Source organism: Equus asinus, chromosome 5 (assembly GCF_041296235.1).
Source record: "Equus asinus isolate D_3611 breed Donkey chromosome 5, EquAss-T2T_v2, whole genome shotgun sequence".
Lineage (NCBI taxonomy): Eukaryota > Metazoa > Chordata > Mammalia > Perissodactyla > Equidae > Equus > Equus asinus.
The window spans coordinates 112,788,980-112,808,100 of NC_091794.1; the positions used below are offsets into that span (position 1 = coordinate 112,788,980).

The 19,121-nt window shown below is 62.3% G+C and overlaps 1 protein-coding gene across 6 annotated transcripts in view; it reads left to right on the top strand.

The window, feature by feature from the left end:
• The window catches only part of MORN1 (MORN repeat containing 1), a 63,662-nt gene extending 44,541 nt beyond the window's left edge, over positions 1-19,121 (top strand). For 3 of the 6 annotated variants that reach the window (XM_014863107.3, XM_014863109.3, XM_070511303.1), the window contains 3 exons: positions 327-460; positions 591-670; positions 14,091-16,413. In XM_014863107.3, coding sequence (XP_014718593.3) covers positions 327-460; positions 591-670; positions 14,091-14,316 — 440 coding nt within the window. In that variant the 3' untranslated portion in view covers positions 14,317-16,413. Of the gene's footprint in view, positions 1-326; positions 461-590; positions 671-2,273 lie in introns of all 6 variants that reach the window. The other 3 variants (XR_011503687.1, XM_014863108.3, XM_070511302.1) reach the window with 3 other exon arrangements.

The following is a 19,121-nucleotide window of genomic DNA, read 5'->3' on the forward strand; positions in this document are numbered from 1 at the left end:
GTCGAGGGGCTGTGGGTCCCAAAGTACACCCACTGTCGAGCCCGTTCTGTCTATAGCAGGGTGGCCAGGGGAGTGCCAGGACCAAGTTGTGTCTTTGTCTCTGCCCTGCCCCCCGCCTGGCCACTCACCTGGAGATGGCCATGTGGCCAGAGTTCTGGGCAGCAGGGACAGGACCCCAGACCCCCATGGCTGCCTCTGGCCCGACCACCTCAGCTGCAGAAGCTGTACTCCAGAGGCCACGTGAGCAGCTCTTTCTGATCTGTGCTTCGTGGTGCTAAAGGGCTCTTCTGCTCTTCATTCTCCTGGAAAAGCCTCTTTCTCCTTAGGTGGGGGATGCAAGCCCTGCTGTCCTGAGGACTGTCAGAGAGTGGAGCGAGGCTGTGCCCAGTTCATGGACGTCCGCCTCGGGCCCCCTCCGCCTGGGTACCACCCTGTGCTGTTCCTGGGCGGCGTCCACGAGGTAGGGGCAGGAGACGCCCCCAGGGCTCAGCCCACACGCTGCCCAACACTGAGGCCAGTGTGTCCGGGTTGCTCGGGGTGGACCTCCCCGGAGAGCCCCTCTGAGCCCCTCCCACCCCCGCTCCTTCTAGAAGGCAGGCAACAGTCCCAGAGGCTGCCTGGGCCCCATGAGGACGGCGCCCACCACACAGGACCCACCAGGAGGCAGCAGGTAGGAGACGTCGACCCCACTCATGGGTGTTTGGGGGGTTAGTCTGGCCTCCCCCAAGCTGGGCCATGGGTGGGGCCTCCCAGGTGTGTGCATTCATGGGCAGGAGCTGAGGACACCCTTCTCCACAAACCTGCCTCAGTTTCTCCCGGGTGTGCAACACTGCGGACACGGCGGGCAAGGCCTCCGTCTGCCCAGGGGTTGCAAAGGCTCCTGTGGCCGGCAGGACAGGGGCTGAGTTGGCTCCCTCAGCGGCAGCCCAGGGCCTGGTCTAGGACAGTGATGCCACCCACACTGAGGGCCCTCCCTGGGAAAGGGCAGCGGGAGAGTCGCCCCGCTGTCCCCGGTGGCTGACAGTCCCCGCTCGGCGACTCGCTCAGGCGGGCCCACGGTAGGCAGCGCAGAGCAGTCTGCTTCCTGCAGAAGCGCGCCGGTGGCAAGGGCAGCCTTGCGGGGCCTCCTTCCCCAGGGGCCGCGTGCACAGAGGTGAGAGGGGCCCAGCGGCGGGCAGGGCGGTGGGAGCACATTGGCCTGGTGCTGGCACTGCAAGTTCCTTACTGTTCCGTGCCAGGCCACTGCGGGCCGCCACGTGCCAGAGCCGTAAGTAGCCCATCCTACAGAGGCGGCTCATCCAAATCCAGTTTGGATTTTCCTTTGACAAATTAGAGAGGGCTGTACGTCGCCGTGTGGGGAGCCAAAGAGACACTCCTTCTGTCGCTCCTTCTGGGTGACATGCTCTTCCCAGCCCGCCATCCTGCCGGGAGGAAGGCTGAATTCCAGAGAAAGGTTTCCAGGCCTCTGCTTGCAGGAGCAGCTTGTCCCTGCCAACCCACGCAGCCCCGGAAGGCTCTGGTGCGACTGACCCTGCCTCCGTCTGCCCAGGCCCCCAGCACCGGGGGCCATGGGGAGCTGGCTGCGGTGCGCTGCAGAGCACGGGTGGGTCCCTGCAGAGTGGCCAGCGCTGCCCGCCCCTGCCTCCAGTGGATTCCTTTGCTGTGGAAGCTGTGAGGTGCGGCCGAGCAGGGCAGACCTGGGGCTGGACGCAGGACGTCCGGGCACCATGGCGCACTGACCCCGAGAAAAATCACCCACTCTTTTTTTTTTTTTTGAGAAAGACTATCCCTGAGCTAACATCTGCCAATCCTCCTCTTTTTGCTGAGGAAGACTGGTTCTGAGCTAACATCTGTGCCCATCTTCCTCTACTTTATATGTGGGACGCCTGCCACGGCATGGCTTGCCAAGTGGTGCCATGTCCACACCTGGGATCTGAACCAGCGAACCCCAGGCCGCCAAAGTGGAACTTGCGCACTTAACCACTGCGCCACCGGGCCTGCCCAATCACCCACTCTTGAAAGATGTGAGCCCTCCCTCTGGGGACAGGCAGGCCCAGGCTCTGGGGGCTGGGGGGTGGGAGAACATCACTCCTTGGGGGGCGGAGAAGAGCCTCAGGGGCCAGTAAGGGCACCAGGCCTTCCAAGACGCCCGCCAGCTGCCCAGGCCGGGCTTTGACCCGAGCATGCGGCCTCGTCAGCCTGCAGAAGCCAAAGTCAGTGCACCATGGACACCTCACTCTGCCTGGGATGACTCTGCTTCTCCTCCCACCCAGCTCAGGGGCATGCACTGAAATAGCCACGCAGAAAGCAGAGCTGTGGGCACAGATCCGACCAGGAGTCTAGGAAAATCAGGAATTCCGTGGAAACGGGAAGGAAGCCTGCAGCGTCCGTCTCGAGCCACAGCAGCCTGCTGACGCTCCTGCAATTAGATTGCTCATCGGTGACGCCAGTGGGCGTGGGACGAGCTGGGAACACTCGGAGGCTGGCACGGTGTCGGCAGGCAGACCAGCCTCTGATCCACTCTCGAGGTCTCTCCAGCGGAAGGTGCCGTCCTCTGTGTTGCTCTGAGCCACGTATGTGAATTAAACATGAAGCTCGCTTGACACAAAAACTGGAGAAGCACAGACTTAAAGAAAAAAGCCAAGATCCTGCTAAGCAGGGAGCTCCCACGTGTGCGCGGTGTTTCCATTGCAGGAACGTAGGTGACAGCCAAAAGCCGAAACAACCAAGAACCGTCCACACCACGTGCACGGACCCCAGTGCTCAGGGCAGACTTGCTGCCTGGTTTGGTAACTGTGGCAGCTCGGCAGCTAAGGCTGATGTTGAGCCATCTTATTTCAGCAGAAAGAAGGCCCTCGCTGTCCGATTCCTCCTGGGAAAGCGGAGGGAGCAGCCAGCTCATGCTTCCACCGGCCCGGGCCACTAAGGGCTTTCGAGGCACATGAAACGAAGTGTCCCACAGCAGGTCGTCATCATCCAGGAAGGGACACGCAGAATCGGAGTTGGTCTCAAGAGGCTCCACGTCTCTTTGAACATGAGCTCGTGACCAGCGGCCTGGCTCATTTCCACCCACATCCGAGGTTCCTTGGAGCCGAGCCTCAAGGCGCAGGGTGGACGCCCGAGGGCGAGGCCGGCCCATCCTCCCCGGGGAGCCCTGTCCATGCGGCTGAGCTCATGTCTTCCGGATACAGCAGCCCTGGAGAGATGTTTTTAATCCTGACCCCCCCGTGGCTCACGACCCCAGCCGTCAGCTGCAGGGCCCTGTCTGCAGAGCTCCCACCGGCCTGGAGCAGCAACCGGTTAAACAGACACGTCTGAGCGTCGACATGCAAGCCCAAGACTCCCCCCAGGGCCCCAAGCTCTGCATCCTCCCTGCCTCCGACCCCATCCGGGTGTTTGTGGGACCCTTGTCCCCCACCTGGGGAAGAGTGTAGGGGAGCCTGCCCGTGTCCCCGGCGCCCCCTGCCTGCTCTGCCTGGGGACATGGGCTGTCTTCACTGCCCCCCACTGGCTTCCTTACTCTGGTTCTGGCACCAGCTCCCTGCGCCAGTGTCCGAACCTGGCTCTTGACCCAAAAAGCCCACCCTTTGGGATTCTAAGAAAATGGTACTTGGCAAATTCACCTGGTCTGCATGAAGAATCTGCACCCAGTCGTGGGGTCCGTTCCCTGCGGGGTCCCCCAGGAGCAGGGCATGTGGGCGCGAAGGGCTTGCCGCCATGTGAAGGAGGCCAAGTTGGGGACCTGGGAATGAGCAGCTCCTGAGGCCCTGTAAGCCCCACCCCGACTCTCGTTTGTAAGTGACAGACCCACGTGGGGGCAGAGAGGGGCTTGTGGCTTCCACAACCAGCAGGCCCTCGGCACTTCCTGCCCGGGACGTTCTGGCCACCCCCAGTTCCCATTCAGCTCGACACGTGGTGGCCTCCTTGCTGATCCCAAGGACCCTCCACGATGCCATCTCGCAGATGTCTCAGCTTCCTGGGAGGCCCCTCCTTCTATAACGGAGAGCGGGCCTGCTGGGCCCAACCCAGCTGCTGAGATGGGGCGCAGGGCCCCATCGGGCCTCCCCCTGGCTTCCTCCCCACCAGGCTGGCTCAGGCAAACGTGGGGCCCGCAGGCCCGGTGCCCTGTCCAGCAAGGGCAGCCTGCATTGCTTGGTTTGCTATGATCTGCCTCCCAGTTCCCGAGTGAGCCCCCTGCGGGGAGGGCTGCAGGGGGACGACCAGAGGGGAGTGACTGACAGGCTAAGGCTGGTAGAGGCCGGCGTGGGGGCAGCCCGCGGTCTTACCCTGTGACAACAAAGGGGCCACACCCAAGACACCCTCCAGGGACACAGACCAGCAGTCACTCCTGGTACAGCCCAAGGCCAGTCCGAGGCCGCCCTGCGGCCACCCCCGGATGCCGGCTTGCCCCTTCTCTGTGCCCCCCAGCAAGCCCCGGAGCCACCCCTGCTCACGGGCGTGTTTTCCCTCCTGCCTCCCGACCTGTTTCATTGCCGTCTCTGAAGCCGCGGTACTGACGGCAGCTCATCGCGAGCTGCACAGTTGTATCTTCTGCTCGTCCAAGTGTCGGGCTGACTGGCGAACATTTGCTCCAGCGGCTAGGTTCGTGGGAGTGAGGTGGAAGTGTATGTAGACTGCTCCCACGTCCCAGAACCCTGCGTGCCCATGCCCCTGCCATGCCCACGTCCCCGCCACAGCAGGCACGCCCACATCCCCCTGCCAGGCAGGCGTGCACCCCGACATCTTGTCGGCAAGTATGCAGCACAGCTGGAAGCCCTCCCGCTCCCCTCAAGCCCGCACCGGCGGCCTGGTCTGGGGCTGTTGGACGCGGGGGCTCAGTGGCCTGCATCGTGTCTGACGCCTGGACGAAGAGCTCCCACTGGCAGGGGACAGCAGAGCCGCCGGGCTGACACGCATGTCCGGGCCCATGAGCAGCTTTTGGCCTCTGTGTCGGACCCCAAGGTCCAGGGGGAGAAGGAGAAGCCGCCAAGTTCAGATGGCCGCCATCCTGCCTGGGGCCACCCGAGTGGGGACCGATGGCAGGCCAGCCGGTGTCTCAGCTTCTGCTGTCTGTGCAAGTGGTCAGGATGGCCGGGCTGTGGGGCTGGGGACAGGGCCTGCTGACAGTGAGGCCCCGGGGCCAGTCTCACCCTCAAAACAGCCTCGGCCGTGCCCACACGCCTGCGTGGCCCCACAGACAGGAGCGGCCTTCCGTGTCTGCTGGGGGCCCCTGGGAAGGACCAGGCTGACCTGCCTGCCCCCGGGTCGCCTGTTCCCTCCGCCTGGTGGCCCCTCAGAGCCACAGCGAACCTCATACTTGCTCATTATTGGCTTTGCCTGAGTCGGTCTCGTCCCACATCAGCCGTCTCCTTCCCGGCCAGGGGCTCATGCAGTGGACATGACTGGGACAGGCGCCTCCTCATCTCACAGAGACGAGCAGTGACACGCCACCCACCCGTAACTTCTCTCGGAGCCGAGTGCTGGTTTTTGATTTACATAAAAGGGTAGAGTGCTCAGGGGAACCATTCGCTTCTGTTACAACTTGCACAGTTCTGTAGTATCTTCCTTGACTAAGAAAAATTACCTTTGTGCTCCCAAAGAAGGCATTTCGGTGGAGGGGAGAGGGGCGAAGGGTCCGGCAGGTGCCGCGGGGCCTTCCCAGAGCCACATGACCGGCCCCTGCCCCTCCGGCAGACCCGCCCTGACTGTTTGCTCTCAGGGGTGTGTGCCCCACAGGGCAGCAGTGCCCAGGGACAGCCAATCCTGAGGGGCCCAGCCCCCAGCCCACTTGGGGCCCCTCACCACACAGTCCCCCACCCCTCGGAGGGAGCAAGGAAGGGTTTGCGCCGACCCCCCCACCCCAGGCAGAGGCCCCGCTGGTAAGGCCCTGGGTGTGGATGACGGGGAGGGGCTGGCAGGGGTCCTGGGCCAGGTCCTGGGGGTCATGGAAGGGACCGACGTGCATGGAGCTCCGGCTTTTCCCTATTGTTATGTAAGTGGCTTCTTCGCTGTCTCAAATCTGGTCCTGAGTGGCTGCCTCACTGCTGTCAGTGGATCTGCTCTGGTCCCCTGTCCCCAGACACTGGACCAGCTTGTTGGAGGGGAGACAGCACACGGATGGGGCAGCCCCTCCACGCGGACCTGGGAGTCGGCTGAAGGCCCTGCATGCAGTGCGGCTGCCCCGGGCCAGCAGGGTTCATCACCGGCCCCTCGCTGCATTCCTGCGGGGACATTCCTGGCATATTACGGAATTTCACAACATGACACAGAGCTCTGTCAGTTCCTGGATGATGTGAAATTGTGTCAGCTGCAAAAGATGGACTCGATTTCACAAACGCAGCCCTGAGGTTGCCCAGCCAAACAGGGGAATTGCCCTGAAGTGGGGGGCACACAGCTCTGGTTGCGTTTTCCCCAGAAATCCTAAATGCCTCGTGACAGGAAAGCGCGGCCGCCTGCAACCCCGTCGGCCGGAGAGGAGATGCTGTCAGCCAGCTCTGTGTGTGGGAGCTTACAGCGCGACCTCGCCCGGGAGTGCTCATTGACAGCTCAGCCCAGGCCCCACCCTGAGCGACACTCGGGCCACCACAGCCCCTCCTCCGCTCACTCGGAGAAAAATGGCTTTAATTAAGACTTCCGTGATTAGTCATTTAATCAGTCATTAGGCCAACACAGATGGAGCCAATTAATTTTTTTTCCTTGAATAGATAGTTGATGCTCGCAGCCCGCGTAGCCCCCCCGGCACACAGTCATGGGCGACCATCACGCGTCTCAGGCAGGTCTCTGTCCCCTTCAAAAGGCTGCCCCGTGGAACACCCAAGCCAGCACCCTGGGCTGCTCACCCACCCCAACCCGGGGACGCAGGACGACCCGCCATCTGCCCCCTGTCTGCCGCGTCACCACAACAGCTCTGAGAGGCAGGATGCTGTCCTATGAGCCACCACTGGCCACCCCACTGGGACCGGAGATGCTCTGGGCAGGAGCCACCAGGGTCAGCAGGGTCCTAAAGAGGACAGGCTGGGGGTGGTGACCTGTCCTTTCTCTGCACGCCAGCCACAGCGGGTGGGCTGGGCCCGGTCTGGCGGGCCTGGCCGGTGAAGCAGCCAGAGCCAGGTGCGCACCTGCCAGGCCAGCTGGTGCAGCGAGTCCTGCAGAACACAGCCACGAGCCCTCAGGCCCACGCTGGGCAGACGCCGCCAGGAGGCTCAGCCCGGGCTGTGGAGTGGGGCTGGGACTCCTTGCCGGGCTTAGCCAGCAACTGCCCCCTTCCGTCCCAGAGAGTAAGTGGCTACTCCCTTGGCCACAGGCTAGGGGCTGCCCACCTGAACCAGGACCCCAGGCCTCCTACTGCAGGCCCACGGATGCCAGCCTTCCACCACGCCAGTCACCCCTGAGGGCCAGTTCTGGATGACCCCCGGCCTCTCCTTCCACTCTGTGTCTTGTACAGGGGGCCACAGGCAAACGATTTTGAGTTGAGGCAAGGATGACCCAAAGAAACCCCGCATGAGGTCGGGGGTGACGTCCACAGGCCCCTCCGCCTCCCAGTCCCTCCTGCAGCTCCCCGGAGCCCCCCCCCCCACTTCTGCACACACAGTGCCCCCAGCCTTTGGCACGTGCCGACCCCTCGGCTGGGAAGGCCTTCCTCAGCTCAGCACCTCCTTCACCAGGGAATGTGTGCAGGGCTCCTCATGGCACAGGGTCTTCTTTGGGGCGGCCTGCACCTGGGCAGTGTCCTGGCCGATCACTGGAGCCACGGCCAGGGCTGGCCCAGGGAGGGGCGGGTCATCTCAGGAGGGCCCTGGGGCAGTGCCCCAGGTGTGAGAGCTCTCAGGACGACAGGGTGCCCTGTCGAAGGCGGCGAGGAGACAGGACACGGCTGAGTCTGCGTGTGGGTGGCCGGAGGAGCAGGACAAGATGAAGCTACAGGGCGGCCAGGGCTTCAGGTCCCAGGGCCAGCGGGGCCTCTGCTGCCCGAGCCCAGCCCAGGCAGGGCCGGCCTTCCGGGCTCCTCACCCCGGCCGGGGATCCCTGGCAACCTGGGCTCAGCCTCTGCCTCCCGCCCCTCGCTGGAAGCTCCCCTGGGTTGGGTGTTCAGGGAAAACAAGACAAAGGGAGCGACTGGGCTCTTTGCTTCTTTAGCAACTTTAAAGATTGAGAAATGAGCCCTGTCGTGTCCAAGCAGTAATAATAAACTGAAGCAGGTGTGAAGGCCGGGCAGGAACAGCTGGGCCATGGCTGTGCACTGGCCGCCCTAATCCCCGCGCAGCCCAGTGGGCATGTTTCCGCCCCACGCGGGGCTAGAATAATCACCCAGCGGCAGCTGGAGGCTGTCGAGTGGGCAGAGCCGTTAACCCTTCACACGCCCCCCTCCGGCCACCACAGCCCCTGGGGAGGGCCTCCCGGCAGGCACCTAGACACCCCCAAACAGAGAGCACCCTGAAGGCTTTCCAGGGCCCAGAGCCCGCTGCCCACTTGGCACAGGGCCCCTGGCTGGTCCTCGGCGGGTCCTCTGGTCCCCAGACCAGGGCTGAAAACTCATTAATCCTCTGGTATGTCTGCACCTCTGCTTTTGTGACCATCAGCTGCTCTCCCAGCCCGGTGCATGCAGGGGGCCTCACTCGGAGGAGCCACCGTGGACCCACAGTGGCCCTGGTTGGCTGTGAGTCTGAGTGAGGGGAGGCCCCCCCAGGTGCCCATGGGGCAGAGGACCCTCTAGAAACAGGGTAGAGCGATCTGGACACCCTCTCCAAGCTGGCTCTGTGCCCGTGGCTGTCACTCGTCTGCTCAGGACCCTGCACCTCCTATTTCTCGGGGTCCTGAGGAGGCAAGAACGATTTCCAGGTTGGCCCCAAATCTGGGCCAGCCGTTTTGCCAATTAGCTGACTATTCTAATTTTGGAGCTTTCTCGTGGGCTCTCCATGGGGGCCGCAGAAAACCCTGGGCTCACATCCCACCTGAGCAGGTCGGGAGAGCCGGGGCAGGTCTCTGCGCCTGCGCCCTCCCGCTGGCAGTCTCCCTAGTTTGTGGCTGGATGGGGACTTGACTCGGCAGCTCCCCGGCTCCCTAACCCAGCATGTCCTGTTAGTGCTGGAGGCTGCGCGTGATGCCCACACAGCTGGGGGCAGACGCCCCGCCCCCAGGATCCTGGCCCCTGACTGCACGATGGGGTCCCTGCACCCTCTCACAGCAGATAAGCCTCAGGCAGACTGGTCCCCCCGCCCAGGTCAGGTCTCAGGGGATCCACGCCCCGTGCCATGCCTGTGTGCCCCCATCACAGACCGGAAAACCAATGACCACAAGGGTCAGGGTCAGGCCCGACCAACCCAGAGCCTGCATCCCCCAGGTCCTGCCCAGCTGGGGTCTGCAGGTTTCTAAGTCTGGTCCACAGCCACAGGCCTCCTCTGCCTGACCACGGGGCACCAAGCCCCGACCCAGGTGAATCTCTCGGTGGGCCTGTGGGTGGACAGGCCCAGGTTGCACGGGATACTAGAGACCCTTGGCTCACTGGGGCAGTGGTCACTCCAGAAGAGGAAACTCTTTCTCCTGCTGCCCACTCCCCAGGTGCCCCCTCTGCTCAGCCACCCCAGAGAAAGAGCTAGGCGTGAGCAAGCCTCTGGGCTCCAGCCCCACTCAGCTGGGATCTGGCCGACAGGCCTCAGGCCTCTGCTCCGATTACGGCTGTCTTCTCAGCTCTGCCATCTGTTCTCCTGACCTGGGCTGAGGAGAAGCACTGAGAAGGCACACGCCACGGAGCTTGGCTGTCACCCCGTGCCCTGCCCAGGCTGCTGTGGGCTGCTCAGGGTCAGATGTGCTCTGGCAATTTCAGCAGAGTGGAGCCCCATGGATGCATCATCCTGGGAGAGGTGGAGGCGGGAGGGCCCGTCGAGGTCCTGCAGCTCTGACGGGACCCTCTCAGGGCCTTCAGAGAGGGAAAGACCTAGCCACGGGGCCGAGGGCTCCAGGGGCCTCCCTGCCAAAGGGACAGATGATTGGATGGGAGGTCACTCGAGTAGCTGGGCACCCAGTGGGAACCAGCAGGTGACCCTGCTGACCGTCAATGGAGGCCAGCGAGCTCCCTCCTTGAGAGGGTCCAGCTCTGTGTGCACCAGCTTGGCCACGTGTCCCATTGGGGCAGGCACAGGGCGAGGCCAATTGGGCCTCATGAGGGACTGGAGGACCCACCACGGAGACTCACTCTAGAGCAATTCACGCTGGCCGAGGCCCTGTCTCACTGGACACATCCAGTCAGGACAAGATGCCATTTGGGAGCCCTGGAAGGACAGGCCCGGGCAGCAGGCAGAGGTGAGGAGGGCAGGAGGGGGAGACTGCCCTCCCCCGAGGAGCCCGCCCCTTCAGGATGGACGCTGAAGGACAAGCTGGTGCTGTCTGGGCACCACGTCTCGGTTTGGTCTGTAATTGTGGAAATGGAGTCCTACTTCCAGCCCAGATGGAGGGCAAGGGGCCGGATTTGCCCTCACAAGTAAACAAGGGAAAAACTGGACCAGGGTCCGGCCCCGTGGCTAAGTGGTTAAGTTTGTGTGCTCTGCTGCAGTGGCCCAGGGTTTCACTGGTTTGAATCCTGGGCACTGACATGGCACCACGCAGGCCACCCTGAGGCGGTGTCCCACATGCCACAACTAGGAGGACCCACAACTAAAAATACACAACTATGTACCCAGGGGCTTTGGGGAGAAAAAGGAAAAATAAAATCTTTAAAAAAGAAAAAAAAAAGAAAAACTGGACCAGATCCAGGAGACAACAGCCCTCAAGACGCTGGACGTCAGGTGACGAAGGACGGGGAGGCCTCAGACGGCCCCAGCTCACTGCCTCAAGAGTTTCCAGCTGTGGTGCAGGCAGGGGACCCAGGCGGGTTGAGGGGCCCCCCGAGGGGAGAGACGGAGCTGGGCATCCTGGAAAGCCAAGGTGGCTGGAGTTCATAGGACAGAGCGTCGGAGAGGACAGAGCCCCGGCATCTGTGGTGCATGGATCAGCACGTGTGTGCAAGGAACGTGCTGAAGGCTGGGGAAGGACCCCCAAGAGGATGGGAGGGAGTCCCGTCCTGAGCTCACACAGGGCTGTGACAGTGCTCATGCCAATGGCCAGGCGGGAGACCTCGGGATTCACGGGGTGTTGGTACAGCACTCACAAAGGTCTTGCCTTCATGGCAGGAATCATTAGCCCCATCTTAAACCCCACCTCACAAACCTTAAACCAAGACCCATGAAGATCAAACTGTTTCTAAGTAACGTAACAGCAGCAAGAATATTTATAAGGATACAAAAAAACCCAGCACCCAAGAGGAGGAAATCCACGATGTCTGGCATCTGATCAAAGATTACCAGGCACCACAGAATGCAGGAAAGTTCAACCCACGATGAGGGAAAAACCAAGCAATCACAGCCGACCCAGGAATGACAGATGAGAGAATCAGACAAGGACATGAAGCCAGTTATAATGGGTCCCTGTGTTCGAGAGGAAAGATGGAACATGGTAAGCAGACACATGGAGGATATGAAAAAGAGGCACATCAAACTTCTGGAGATGAAAACTATGATGTTGCGGTGAAAACACATGAGGGCTCGATGGCAAAGTAGACGCACAGAGAAGAAGACAAGTGAGCTTGAAGACATGGCCACAGACACCGTCCAAAAGGAAACCCACAGAGGAAAACAAGACTGAGCTTGCTTATTAAACTGCAAGAGACTTCAAGTGGCCAAACAGACGTGAAATTGGAGCCTCCAAAGTGGTGGTGGGGGGAGGAGGCAACAGGAAGAACATGTGAAGAAATAGCCAAAATTTTAAAAAATGTGATGAAAACTATAAACCCATGGACCCAAGACACTCAACAAAACGCAAGCACAGGAAACATGAAGACGAGGACAGGAACCACAGAGGGAGGAGAACCCAAACGTGGAAGCACAGGGTGGAGGGGGAGCCCGGCCCCTCTCCAGCTCACACCCTGTCCCCCCCCAGCCCAGCCCAGGTCGTGAGTCTCCAGCGTCCTTTTCTGCTGATGTGGAGTCGAGGTGGATTCGGAGTGGAAGCCCGTTAGCCACCCCGGCTCCGACCCCTCCCGATTTCTGGAGGCCCAGCCCAGTGCCGTGCACACGGCCGGTGCCCAATCAGTGTTTCTGGGGTCAAACAGAACCCCCACCTCACCCACCGCCTGGGCACACACCCCAGGGCTCCTCGGGCACCAGGTCCCGACCCTGACAGTCCAGATACCCGTCCAGCTAATCGGCACCTCTGCCAGTTCCCCAGCCAGGACTCCCCAGCTCCTTCCTGGCTCGGTCTCTGTTTTCTCGAGGCCCTGGGAGTTCTATAAAACCTCTCAGGATTCTTGTAACCCCGTTTATTTCTCTTACAGCTGGCAGCTTGACAGACTCTGGTTATTCTTAGTTCTAAATTATTTATCTGCCTTCTCTCCTCACCCACACTTCAGAATCTTTAACGTGGCTCCTGGGTCTGAGCCAAGGCCCACTTTCCCCCACTAGAAATGAAGTAATTTAAAAATCTTTTGTCTTTAATTTTTTATCGCCCAAACCATGCATGTGGTATTTAAGTTTGGCAAGGGGTCAGAACCTGGTGGGTCACCGAGCCCCTTCGGAGAGCCCCTGGTGCTCCACCCCCAGCTCTGATGACGGGAAACCGCCAGCAGCAGAGGGCAGGGGTGAGGAGCCCTCCTGGCTGCCCCTGAGCGCCTCTGGATGCGTAATTCAGGGAAAGGCCCAGCCCGTCACACCTGGGCCTCCGTGCCACCCAGCAAGTGCATCTGGTGGCCGGAGGGCTCAGGGTGGCCGTCCACACAGCGCCAGTTCTCTGGTACCCCGAGGAGGTGTGGAGAAGGCTGAGGGCCTGACCCAGGGGTCGAAACCAAGCATGCGGGCCAGGGCTCAGCCAGGGGCACTGCACCTCGTGCGGCTACCTACATTTCCCTCTGAGACAGAGTCCAGGTGGCTCTTTTTCCTCCTTCTCCCCAAAGCCCCCCAGGACACAGTTGTATATTCCAGTTGTGAGTGCCTCTGGTTGTGCTGTGTGGGACGCCGCCTCAGCATGGCCCGATGAGCAGTGCCATGTCCGTGCCCAGGATCCGACCTGCGAAACCCTGGGCCACCTGAAGCAGAGCACATGAACTTAACCACTTGGCCACAGGGTTGGCCCCTCCAGGTGGGTCTCCACCAGGGACACAGCCAGGTCCTCCTGGGCAGGTGACCCTCGCCAGTGGACAGGCAAGGGGGGCCTGTCACTCACTACAGAGCAGAAACCCATGTGGGTGGTGTGCCACCCGAAACCATCTGGCTGAGACAGGAACGCCAACCGGCTCGGGTCTGCAGCCCGGGCAGGGGCTGCACCCACCTCAGGGAGCCCAGGCAGGGTTCTCTCATGGCAGCTGTGGCCACAGCGAGGGTCTCCATCTTTCAGATGTGGGCCAGGCCTCAGGACCCCTGCCTCTCCTGTCTCCTCTTGCTGCCTTTTCTTTCCCACCTGACAAGGTGACAGTGGTCCCTCTGGGGGGAACATGAGGGTGCCCCACAACCCCACCCCCACTGAGCCCAGCTGCCACTTGTCACTTCTTGCTGGAAAACAGACGCCACTCCTACATCGCTTCTGCGTGGACTGGGCACATAGCTGTTTTCTGAGTGGCTGCTCTGCTCCGTGCTGAGGCCCCGGTGCACATGTGGCTGCAGCTTTCCAAACCCCGCACCTCGGTGCTGCACGAAGTGGTGGCGGCTGTGGCTATGGGAGCAAGGCTGTCACACACCAGCTCCCGCGTCTCCATGGGCAAGTTTGGGTTTAGGCAACGAGGCACCAGGGCCAAGGGGCAGAGAGCTGGGTCACAGCCTCATGGGGACCTCTCCTCCAGGTGCGGCAGAGGGGCCCATGGGGGCTACACACACTGCCACTCGAAGGCGGAAGCGGAGCCTCGGAGGACAGGGCGGTCACACCTGTGCCCGCCTGAGGCCGGCAGGCGGGGACCTCGTGGTCTCTGCTGTCCTCAGGGCCCAAGAGCCGGGGGCCCCAGCTGGGGGGCGTGCAGCAGGCAGTGGGGCCCTGGGCGGCACATTCGGGACTTCCTTCTCTCCTCCCTGCAGGCCTGATGGGGCAGCCGTGGCGGAGCTGGCAGCAGCGGCATTCCCAGGTAGGCGGGCATCGGAGGGACACGGCCGAGCAGGGCCATCTCCAGCTGTCACTCCAGGATCTGAATGGGTCATTTATGTCGACCTCTGCGGGCACCCCCGGAGGCAGGGCCCTGAGGGTGCTGGGGAGGTGCACAGGGATGTCGATGGGCCAGGGTCTTCCCAAGGCTCGGTCCCTTAAAACGGCTCTGGGCACCAGGCAGGGCGTCAGGTGGGGGACACTCGCCCGTCCTGGCTGCCTCTTTGTCCCCTCAGCCAAGGGGAATGGCCCTGGTTCCCTCTCTCCGGTGTCCTGATTGGAAGGCTGGCAGGCTGGCAGGTACAGGGCCCCTCTGACCTCTGAGCTGCTGGGAGGGTTAGCAGGGCCTATGGCCGCAACCCCTGCGACTGCCGCAGCCAGAGAGGCCCCTGTGCGGGGGTGCCTCCACCTCCCCTTTGTGCTGGCGCCAGCCGTCCCAGCAGCAGACGCACGGTCCAGTGACTGGCCAACAGGGCTGGCATCGCGGTCCCCCCTTCCAGGACCCTGGGACCCTCATTTCTGCCCAAGGAGGAGAGGCCAAGGGTGGGCACAAGAGTTGGGCAGGGCTGGTAGGGGATTGGCTGGACACTGCCTGGCTGTGAGGAGACGCAATTTCCAGGCTGTGAGGGGCAAAGCCAGGTGGATGGCCACATGCCCGAGATGCAGGCCAGGCCAGGCTCAGTGGGGAGCTGGGCACAGGGCTCACCACGGGACCACATGGCGGCTGGGGCCGGGCCCGTGGTTTCTGAGGCTGGCAGGGTGGCCACTAGCCAGACCCTTTCCCATCTGTGAGAGAAGGGCCTCAGGACGAGGTCAGATGAGGGCTGGGGCTCCGTTGTGTGGCCACTGCCCACTGAGCTCTGCCGGCTCCGGCCGGCGCCCTTGGCCGCGGCTGGTGGAGCTGTGTGTTCTCGGGAACACCTAGAAACCGGCTGCTTGGAAACACTGCGGCGTTGCCATGCGCGGCTTTTCCCCCAGGCCCGCCAGGGAGGCCTGGTGGCCCGGCTGCGGAATGCGGCCCTCCCCAGGCGCCCGGCCCGGCCCCCGGCCCGCAGAACCGCAGTTTTTTCTGAAGGAACTGACTCAAGGCCGAACAAATTCCTGGCAGCCCCGAGGCCCTTTCTTGTCCTGCCCCAGGAACGCTCGGTGTCCGCAGCCCCGGGGCTGGCCCGCGTGGAGGGAGACGGCGCAGGAGGAAAGTGGCCTGTTTTCCAGACCTGGGCACTGGAATGTTCTCTCTCAGGGTGCGAGCCGGCTCCTGCACCCCATTTCGGCTGCGGCCGCATTCCTGGTGTGAGCCCAGGCCAGCCCTGCGAGCTTTTTCCACGCTCCGGTGCCAGCCCCAGCGGGCTCGGGGAGGGGAGAGGACGGTTTCTATGGCAACCTCACTTTTTGTTATTTCTTATTTTCTTTTTTATGGTTTCTCCAACTTTGAAGCTCTGCAGACAGTTTACAGACTGCAGAGGGAACGCGTCCCCCCTCCCCTCCCGTGTCCCCAGCCCGGAGCTGCCCCCTCCCACAGCCCACAGGCAGGGGCTGCAAAACCAACCAGGGGCTTAATTATTTTAAAAGCCATTTTAGAGGAAATGAATTACTTTTCTCCAAAAAAGAGAGGAAAGTATTTTCAAAAGAATCCCTGCCCTCAGCCCTGAGGCCTCATCAGCAGTGGGGGGCTCTCTGCCGGCCTGAGGGCCTCGACCAGCCCAACTGCCGAGCCATCCCTGTGTCCCCCCCAACTCTGCCCCCAGGATGCTGGGGCCATTGCTGGGCCTGTGTCCTGAGGGGGGACGTGGTTTCATTCACCCCAGAATTCACTTATTCACCTACACTGACTGTGCGCCCAGCACCATGGGAAGACAGTGGCCGGGTCCTGGCGTCACAGGCCTGAGGAGAAGGCCTGAAACATAGAGTGGGCCACAGAGACAGGGTCCTGGGGTCCCGAGGTCGCAGGGCAGGTGAGGCAGGGCAGAGAGGAGCTCAGGGTGGGCAGGCATGAGGGGGCCTCGAGGGGAGTGAAGAGCGGGGGGTGGAACGTGTACCTTTTCAACCTAGAGGAAGGGCAGGCTGGGGGGCAGGGGCCACCGGGGGCCACGTCCCAGCATCCATCTCTTGCAGGGGAGTATGTCATCATGGTCCGCGATGTGACCACCCCTCCGTTCCTGGGCCGTGTGCTGCCCACCGCCTTCAAACACCTTCGGGTCTCTGCGGAGGGAGCCTGGCCGCGGCCCCACATCCCTGGAGAAGACCCTGGCACCCCGAGCTAGGCGGGCCGCCCCAATGCACCCAAGAGCCTCCAGCCCCTGGGGATGCAGCGTCCCCTCGGGACACCACCCTCAGTGGGAACGGACGGAAACGCCGCCTCTGCTTACGGGGTCGCCGTCCTCCACCTCCCCCTCGGCTGGTGTGCACACGGCCCTGAGCTTTAATAAAACGCTCCACACTGACCACAAAGTGGTACCTCATCTAGATGGGCAGGCCCCTTCCCACACCCCCCAGACACGAGTGCGGGCTCATGTGGGCATTCCCGGGCCGAGGCCCACGGTGGTCACCGGGTGCCCTTCTCGGCTGGCATGTGTGACCCACCAGCGCTCTCCCCAGGGTGAGCCCGAGCCGGCGAGGGCGAGGGCGGTCCCGGTCCCCTATCACAGAGCCCGCTCAGCTGATCCTTGGCCTCTGCCCAGCACTGTCCAGAGCCTGGCCGGCCAGTGCCTGCCTCCTTCCCACCATCCCTGCCTTGGAGGGGGCCCGGCGGGCAGCCTGGGGAACTCGGACCGACTCCCAAATGAGAAATCAAGAGGCAACAGGCAGGTGACTGGTTTTCCGGAAACGGGCTGCGGGTCTGCAGGGACAACGTCTCAGATTTCACAGCTGCCACCAAAACACAGCCACGGCCACTGAGCAAGGCCGGCGGGGACACCAGTGGGGGAAACGCCCGGAGGCCTGCAGGCAGCCAGATCGAGAGGGCTGCTGGCGGGACCTTCATCTGCCATTTCCTCTGCTCATGGGCTCCACGTTCCGGAGACCCTGGGTCCGAGGCGGCAGCCTGGGGATCACCCTTCACCTGCCCAAGTGCTGGACAGGCTGGGCTCGCCCCTCTGCCTCGAAGCCACCACCCTCCCCATCCTCCCCACTGCCCATAGCTTCTTCCTTCCTGGGACAATGAGGAGCAGGGAGGGGGCACCCAGAGCCCCAGCCCCTCACCAGCACAGACACCTCTGGGCCCCAGCAGACCGTCCGAGCCCCCAGCCACGGAGCACGCTGTTGCTTCTGTCCTAAATACCCTCCCGACCCCACGGCCCCGCCCCCCATCCAGGACCCATTTCCTTCCCACACTTGTTGTCCACACCCTCCCTGATGGGCCTGCTACCATCAGGGCTCACAACAGGGCCACCTCCCTCTCTGCACTGACCCTCCTCTGGACACCCCTGGCTACCCCCCCATCTCCCCGACCGCCGGCACCAGGGCGCCGGCTCAGTTCCTGCCTCACTGGCACCCTCACTGGGCCCCTGGTCCTGGGTCCCAACCCCTGCGCCTTTCTGCACCTGGGCCTCTGCCCAGCTCTGGACCCACACTGCCAGCTGCGAGGCCCAGGGTAGAGAAATGCTAGGGCATCAAGGGCACTTTACATGCCCCAAACTGAGCCCCACTTGTCCCCAACCAGCTCTCCTGCTCAGCTGACGACACCGGGACTCTCAGTTGCTCAGGCCAAAATCGCCGACATCGCTTTCCTTCTCTCTTGCTCTGTGGCCCACCAGCAAGCCTTGTTGGTCCTGCTTTCAAAGCGCACCCCCAGCCTGACCCTACCTTGTCACGCCGCACCCCCGACCCCAGCAGTCTCGCCTCCGCATGGCAGTTGTCCTCAGCTCATACCCCATATCGTCACCAGGACCTCAGGCCCAACCTGAGCTGGTCCCATGGCCCACTGCCTTCATCTGAGGCCCCCGCCCACTGTTTGCTCCACTCAGGCCACGCTGGCCCCTGCATGCCCTCGGTGGTGCCAGGCAGGCTTCTGCCTTTGCATGGGCTCTGCCCTCTGCCTGCACAGCTCGTCTCCTGGCTGTCACCTTCTCACGAGGCCTTTCTTGGCCACCAGCTCCGAAGCCTCACCTCCCTCCAGCAGCACGTCCCAGCCCCCCCGCGCGTGTCGCGAGCAGCACGTGACACATCGAACTTACTCCTCCCGTTCCCGGTTGGTTTGTGGACGTGTGGGGAGCACAGGAGGCCCTCAGCAAATAGCTGCTGCGTGAATGGGTGAATTTGGAGCACTGACTCTGTGCCAGGAAATACAGGAGGCAGTGAGAACGAAGGAGGCAGAGGAGGTGTGCAGGAAGGACTGACGGCTGAGTAGCTGGAGGGATGGGTAGAAGGCTAGATGGATGCATGAACAAAGAGCATACGGGTAGATGGATCGTGGGTGAGTGAATAAATAAAAGGAAAACTAGATGAACTGATGGAAGGAAGGGTGGACAGATGGATGAGTGTGTGGGTGGGTGGAGGGGTGGACGGAAGTATGAATAAATAGAACGACGGATGAGTATATGGAAGGATGGATGGAGGGATGGATGGTGGGTGGGTGCATGGATGAGTGGATGGGTGGATAGACGAATGGGTGGGTGGAAGTGTGGATAAATGAATGAATGCATGAGTACCTGGATGGATGGACAGACTTACAGATGGATGGGTGGACGGGTGGGTGATGGCTCTAATTACTGATGGATGGAACAGAAGTTCGTTTGTCTCTGAGAAGTAGGTCCTTGGGGCCGGCCCGGGGGCGCAGCGGGTAAGTGGGCACGTTCTGCTTCTCGGCAGCCTGGGGTGCGCCAGTTCGGATCCTGGGTGCAGACATGGCACTGCTTGACAAAGGCTGTGCTGTGGTAGGCGTCCCACATATGAAGTAGAGGAAGATGGGCACGGATGTTAGCTCAGGGCCAGTCTTCCTCAGCAAAAAAAAGAGGAGGATTGGCAGT